Source organism: Microchirus variegatus (assembly GCF_963457635.1).
Source record: "Microchirus variegatus genome assembly, chromosome: 1".
NCBI lineage: Eukaryota > Metazoa > Chordata > Actinopteri > Pleuronectiformes > Soleidae > Microchirus > Microchirus variegatus.
In genome coordinates this window covers 18,849,874-18,857,446 of record NC_139802.1, presented here as the reverse complement: position 1 = coordinate 18,857,446, position 7,573 = coordinate 18,849,874, and the positions used below count along the sequence as shown (strand labels likewise).

Here is a 7,573-nt window from a genome sequence, read left to right as displayed (position 1 = left end):
CAAACCCTATACCAGTCTGTATAAACTGTGTACATCATATGATACAGATATCTTTAATATATAATTCTATATTTCTTTTGTTGCCTATTTCTAGTTATTATTTGTATTTATCCATTACTTTGTTCTTCTCTTCTCTTCCTTTTAAAGCATAAAGTGTTGTTATCTCATACATTGTTTTGTTAAATCAATCCCAACTTTATTGACTGGACTTTACAGGGTGTGGGATTTAGTGGCATCTAGGGGTTGAAGTTGCATATTGCAACCAAGTGAAAACCTGTCCACTCAAGATGCAGATGACAAGTTCCAGTGGAATCAACTCTTTCACGTCGCACTCAGTCGACTAAACAAATTGTGTGACGTGTTGTGTATCACTATATATCTGTGGTGGAGTCAATCATCAATGTCCTGATGTGAACTTTTGGAGATCCTAACATCCACAATCAGGCAGGGAAGCTTCAAGGGATTCAGTGGGCCAAGGAAATGGCGACCTGGGGGGGTGATCAAATCACATTGATGTTTACTGACAACCTACACAAAATGTTTCTGCTGCAACAAATTAAACAGTTGGCAAGTGCTTAGTGATTTACTCAACAACAACAAATATTCTTTGGCTTTCTCCTTTGACTCCCTGAGGCGTTTGTAGTGCATTTCATGGTTCACAAGTTGGGCATGAGAGTTTTTGGCAGCAGGCTTGTGGCCTGGGACCTCTTTGTGGGTTCCTGACAGAACTATTGTGGCAATCTTTGTTGCAATGTCAATCATAAAAAAGGAAGTTGCTGTGAACAATCCAGGGGGCCCCTCTCTCTCAGCTCGTGACTCCAGGCAATTCTCTACCCTGTTGTAACACCACAACATTCACGACCAACTTATAGGTTTTAATTGGGCCCAAAGCAGAATATGGACCAGTTCTGGTTATAAAACCCCACAGAGAGCAGAGCAGAACGTCTTACACAAGAGTTTAGAAGGGAATGGAAGGAGGAGGCACTACTGCAACATTACAGATGTCGACTGCCACAAAACAAATGTTTAGTTCAGGGGTCTGAAACTTAAATGATCTGAGGGGCCACAGAGTGTCACCTCTGTCAGGAAGGGATGATGACATTTCAAAGAATTTCAAAATAAAAGTATTTGTTTTGATATGGAACTATAAAACGTTGACAGTAAAAATGCAAAATGAATCTGTAAATGACAAACATTGACTTTGTATTAAGTGGACCACTGTTGGACGGCACTATTTGTGGGTTAGAGCCAGTTTTAGTGCTGGTGAAATAATGGCAAATGAGTAAGAGCCATGGATCAGATTGTCAGCTGATTGGATATGTCACATGTTGCCAGGTTCAAGTGCATGTTACTCCAGCTGTTTCTCCATTGTGCTCTCCATCCCTCACGCTCTGGACCTGCTCTGGACCTGCTCTGTGCCTAATTGATTCAAGTTCTCACCACTCACAAAATCCCACTGTTGTTAAAAGTATTTACCAGGACCTGTTGTCAGCCCCTGCTCGCTCCATCCCGACCAGACTTCTGCCATCTGTCAGACCGGACAGCTGCTCTGCCTGCACCTACAGGCTGCAGCAAACCACATGCTGTCATTAAATCAGTATCATCACTGACACATGTGAGAAAAGGCGAGGTGTGTATATTTTCTGCAGAGCTCCTCACAACAGCTGAACGTACTTGAAGGTACAGTGCGTAAAATTTGGCAACATTTATAAGCGAATTTTAATGTTATGGCAGAATATTCCTCACCTCACCTTTTCCTTTCAATTGTGTGCGAGAATCTTTGTAGCCTACAGTTAACATCAAAACACAAAAGGTGTTTAGTTTGTGAATTGCGGCTATATGGAAACACATGGTCCAAAATGGCTGCTTCTGAAGAGCTGACTTGGCCTTCGATAGGAATACAAAATAATTCTGGGTGATGAAAAACAAATCGTACAATCGATGTTTGTATACAAAAAAAGGAAGTCATTTTATTCTCAATTTCTGCCAAAAAGAAAACAATGTAATCTAAATTTCACACACAGGACCATCCAAACCATCAAAGTGTCATTATTTCATATATTTAATTCACAGGTCATACTGTACAGTGTATCTATTGCAGCTTTGGCCAATTGAATTTTTTAGTTTGAGAAGCTAATATCATAACATGATTGTACTCCTACAATTAGAATTAAGATACTTTTACCAACCCAATGTCCCAAATCAGCACCACCGCAGCAAATGTGCACCATAACCCTCTGTAAGTTTGATTACAACTGCAGTGAGCAGCTGTTTTAATAATGTGACTGCAGTTCCTGGAGTTTTCAGAAAGAGCACACAACAGCACTGTAGATGATAAATGACTTGGCTGTTTATTCAACCAGCACTGTACAAAGCATTTCTATTTACACAACAGCAAAGAGGAAAAACCGATGCTTACTGTGATGAAGGCAGGAGCTCCACACTGAGGAGCTTCTTTCATCTCATCTGTTACGTCCCCGTTTCCACACAAGAACAGAAACAGGAATGTGACATGTATAAAAAATGTTTTCTTGTGAGTACAATCAGTAAAGGACACTTTCTGTAATTGTGTCCATCCTGCTCAGGGTCCCCCCCCCCCCCACACTGTCCATGAAGACATCACAGCCTTCTCATTTGTCATCACAGTCTCTTTAATGTACAGAAGGTCTGATCAGTCCGAATCACTTTCCTCTGCTCCCTCTCCGGTGTGTGGTTCCGTTTCTCCATCACTGTCTTTGTCCCAGTCTTTCATGGTGGCTCCCATCATGAAGTCGTCCCTGAGGACACTCCAGGCGGGTTTCTCTTCCTCCACAGCAGCAGCCGCCTGCTCAAACACGCACACAAACACACTTGTTACACTACAGCTCATACTTTTTCTCAAGCTTGCTATGAGGCAACACTGACACCTTGTGATCTTGCAGTGTAATTACACTTTTTGACTCAAAACAGGTCAACAGGCAACTGAACAGCTTTTTTAAAATTAGAAATATAATACTAATACTCGGCCTGAAACAATAACTCGAATACCAAATTAATCGCCAACTATTTTGATAACCGATAATCGATAGTTTTGTACTTTAATAATTCCAGCAAGCTTTCTGATATTGCATTTTTTTGCTTCTTAAATGTGAATTTGCTGGTTTCTTTGCTCCATTTTACAAAGAAATCATTAAAGCTAAATAATATTGGGTTTTGTGGACAAAACAAAACGCATAACAACCAAATAAATACTTGATTAATCGAGAAAATAGCCGACAGATTAATCGATGACGATAATCTTTAGTTGCAGATATAACCAATGCCAATGTTTGTTTATTAATAGGAGCTGCACCCAGGTTCTGTTTCACTGTCACATGTGAGGAGAAGAATTATGGCATGGTAAACTACCGTACTGAAAACACCAGGCAGCACAATATCTAATCATATCCAGGTTAACTTATGCACCACTGTTGGTGGTGTGGTGTTTGCTGCTGTATTATATCCATTTAGAAACAGACCCGTACACACACACAAAGAATAAGACATGAGTGAACTCACAGTGATCTTTTCAGTCTTGCTGCTGCCTCCCTCTGTCCTCCTCAGCACATCGATGAAATCTTTCTTTGATACAGAAGAAAGAATCTTGGCTTTTTTCCTCTCTGAGCCTCCTACTTCTTTCAGCTTGTCATCCACAGTCTTCTGATGTTTCTTCACAGCGTTGAACAGCTGCACCACCCCTCTGAGCAGAAAAACACACCGTCATATCAGGAATGATACTGAGCTCTGAAGATGTTGAACACCACATCACAGAAATAAGTACATACCTTGTAGCAATCCTCTGTAGAGATTTCTCCATCTCTCGGTCCTTCCCTATGTCAGGTTTCACTCTGTTCATCATCTCCCATGTACGCCTCTTATCAACCTGGTGGACACAAGCACAAATACAGTATGTACACAGTATACACCATACACATACTAGGGTACTTAAGGTATATCTACAGTTGATTAAATGTGGGATCATTTTGCAATTAGTCATGGCTTTCACTATGGACAAATCAGTTGTACATATGGTCTGATTACCACTTTCTTTCTCTCCAGTTGCTCCTGTCGCTCTCGCTCCTTCACTTTAACCAGCTCTTTGTTCTTAATGAGGATGCTGCCTTTGCTCTCTGCCGTTTTCTTCCCCAGGATCTTGGCCATGGCCTCTGCCCAGCCGGCATTGGCATTCGATTCATCCTCCTCCACATCATCACCATCATCTTCTTCTCCTCCGTCTTCATCCTCAGCCTCCTCTCCACCACTCTCTTCGTCACCTGACCCTTCATCAATGCTTCCTCCTTCAGAGCCACTCTGGGCATCAATGTCCTCAGACTGAGGCTCCCCCTCGTCTATGGTGTCACACACAAACACACACACATTAGGACACTGCAGATTGGCGATTTTTCACTTTAATACCTTTAAAAACAGTCACAGATACTGCTCATTGTATTACCCTAATCTCTCACAGACACACACGGGTTTGCACAGCTACTACTGTTTGGACACTGGTGAACTCCCCTTACTTTAACCACAGCCACTTCATGTTTAAGCATGTTTTAAGCCCATCGCTGTGAAATCAAAACTGCTTCATCAAAGGAATCATCATGCTAAGAACATTGCCTCTGACATTAACCATGTCCTGAACCATGAATACAGACTAATACCATCAGGGCGCCACAGTTTAATAGGATTAGACTAAAATACGCCATTGTAGACCAGTCAATCTTGGAACTATATGTGGAACTTTAAGGAGTCTTAAACACCATGTTACAGTGTGTGTATTGTTTTGGTGAGTGTAATGTTTGATGTCTGTATTTTTGTTCTTTACCGTATGTTTTAACAAACAAAGCTACTGTGGTGTAGAAATGATTGTCAGACATGTTCTGACATTAAAGTGTTATCCTATCGTATGACCAGGCGCTGCTTTAGGACAGAAACTGTCCTAAATCGGTAACCAAAACTAGTGCACAGCCTCGGTCACCACCAGAAGTTTGCGAGGAGGCTAACGGTAAGGCTAACCTGAGCTAAGCTAAGTTAACTTAGCTCCGTAGTAGAGCAGATGAGGCATTTCGCTCACCGACATTTCTGTTTTTCTGACATATATGAACATCGTGTCGGGTTTTTAACAGCGGACAACCGTTAAACAACAGCTAATTCCCCAAAACTCACCCGACATCTGCACATGCTTCTTCGCCACAGCTGCCATAGTTGAGTTACACTGCAATAGTTCCGTTTCCGGTACTTCCGTCGTGTTCCGTTCCGACCACACAGCATAATGTTTGCTGTGTGTCTTTCGAAAAAAACGTGTTTAAAACTTTAAAACAAAAAATGTTATTGTCATTTTTTTTTTAATTCACCTTTTAATACCATTTGAATCGGGTTTGTCTTCTTCTCTGAGAAATCACAAATGAAGCATAACATTCAACCACTAAAACAAAAAGTTCAGGAATACAAGAAATAATAATGTGCTCTAATGTTTTTCCTAAATCGGAAAATTGATGGATAACAATAATAATTATATTTTACCATTAAAAACATAATGTTGGCCCTGCGATGGACTGGCGAACTGTCCAGGGTGTACCCCGGCAATCGCCCAATGTCAGCCGAGATAGGCACAGCACCCTTCGCGACCCTCTGGTGGAGGATAAAGCGGTAGATAATGGATGGAGGGATGGAAAACATAATGTTGGTTAAATAGCTCTACATAATGGTAGTAGTATTAACCATTACATGAACATAAACACATTTTGATCATTAGAAATGCTGTTAATTTAGGGCAACTGTAGGATAAACCTTACATTGGGTGTGTTTGTATGTATGTATGGAGTTGCAGACTTTACACAAATTTATGTACAACACAATTGAAACAAATGCACATAATAGCAAAGGAAGGCGTTTCTAAAAATTGCAAATCATAATTTTCAAAATAAATTCATGGCTGCCAAGTACATGTCCCACACCTCCATTAGTTCCACCTGCTGCTCAAGGGGCCCTTTGCATTTTGGGAGGTTTCCTTACAGTGACACAAAAATAGCAAAACATTGATATTCCACCTTATCTAGTGATGCGTGCAGGATTATGAGGAGAAACCTGACAGACCCTATACTGAGGCCTCACATGTGACTGAACACCAGAGTGCTGCGGGGAACCTGCACACAGGATCATTCAGAGGACAGACACTGCTGGACAAACCGGTAGTAGTGGGTGTGTCTTGTGTCGGCTGCTGTCAAATAAATAGGGAAAGTAGCACTTCACCTCACCTGAGAGGCACGTGTGGAGAAAGGCTGAGGTGAACCTTGCCGGAGAGGAGGACAAAGAACATGGCACAGACAAAAATTGGTAAAGGCATGTCCTCTTTCTGAATCTGCTTCTCATTCATTCTTCATTCATTCTCTGTGATAATGACAGGAAGCTACAGTGTCTTAATGCTTACAGCTCTCGAACAGAACTATTAACAGTGTAACAGTCTGTCTTCTGAGAGATAATGCAGAGAATGTTGTTGGTGATGGGGGATTACAGTGTTCCAACTATTGTCTCCTTTTTCTGCTTTGAAACTCATAGTTTTTTTTGTCATGAGGTATTGGAGTCACATGCTGAGTGTGTAGCGATGGGTATCATGGCAGCATTGCGGCTCTGCTGGTGAAACCAGATCAGCCAGTCTCACACACTTACAGGGCGACAGTTACACATCAGAGAGTCAGTGAAGTAATTCATTGTTACATGTGAATGAAGAACTTGGTCATTGTCATTTAATGCTGAAAATCCAAACTTGAGTCACACTGGATACATTTTCATGTGAGCAAAACTAAAATGCCTTTCACCTTTTTGAACAAAGTAAAAGTGTATTGGTTCCATTGAGCTGATAACAGTGTAATAACATGCTATATCCATGCTACTACAAAATGATCATCCATATAATGGTTTCAGTAATCTGTGACCATACTACCACATACACATACATAATGGTGTATACAGGATGCAAACTATCCCTGCATTTGTTTGCTTTGTTTCACATAGCAGCTATGTTGGGTTATGCCTGCCGTCCACAGTACACTGGTGTTTCAGAGTTTCCAACATTAGGATGTGTGGAAATACACCTTTAGTTTGAAAACTGGGGCTGTATTTAATCTGAATGGACCTGTTTGAAAACATGTTAAATTAAATGAAAATGTACCACTATGGATGTATTGGTAACAGTGATTTGCTTTCACAGCTGACAAAGCCAACTTTGACAGGGGGGAAACGTCTGTATAGGTAACTGCTCAGATTAAAATGAAGCCTTATAGTTTTAAAAACAGAGCCAACAGGGTTCCCAAACTTACAGATAACAGAAAACAACACTAGGCTGGATGTATGATGTATTACAAGACTATATGCCAGTGAAGTAAAAACACAATTCAACAAGAGCAGACAAAATAGCATGTACCTGACATCTGGGGTTGTCTTTGCCCCCAGTAATGAAGACAAAACAACTATTCACATTGAAGCATGCTTCACAAGTCATTAACATAGAGCTGAAAGTAGACTCAACCATTCTTTCCTTAAGGTAAAATTA

General features: G+C 40.9%; 1 protein-coding gene across 1 annotated transcript; it reads right to left on the bottom strand.

Moving 5' to 3' along the window:
• Nucleotides 1–2,645: 2,645 nt before the first annotated feature.
• Nucleotides 2,646–5,214, bottom strand: rrp15 (ribosomal RNA processing 15 homolog). The gene is made up of 5 exons (XM_083896209.1): nucleotides 5,188–5,214; nucleotides 4,060–4,367; nucleotides 3,804–3,901; nucleotides 3,538–3,718; nucleotides 2,646–2,824 (listed from the first exon to the last, which is right to left on the bottom strand). Exons 1-5 carry the CDS (start codon nucleotides 5,192–5,194, stop codon nucleotides 2,672–2,674), a joined length of 747 nt encoding a protein of 248 aa, XP_083752335.1. The 5' UTR covers nucleotides 5,195–5,214; the 3' UTR covers nucleotides 2,646–2,671.
• Between the last annotated feature and the right edge of the window lie 2,359 nt (nucleotides 5,215–7,573).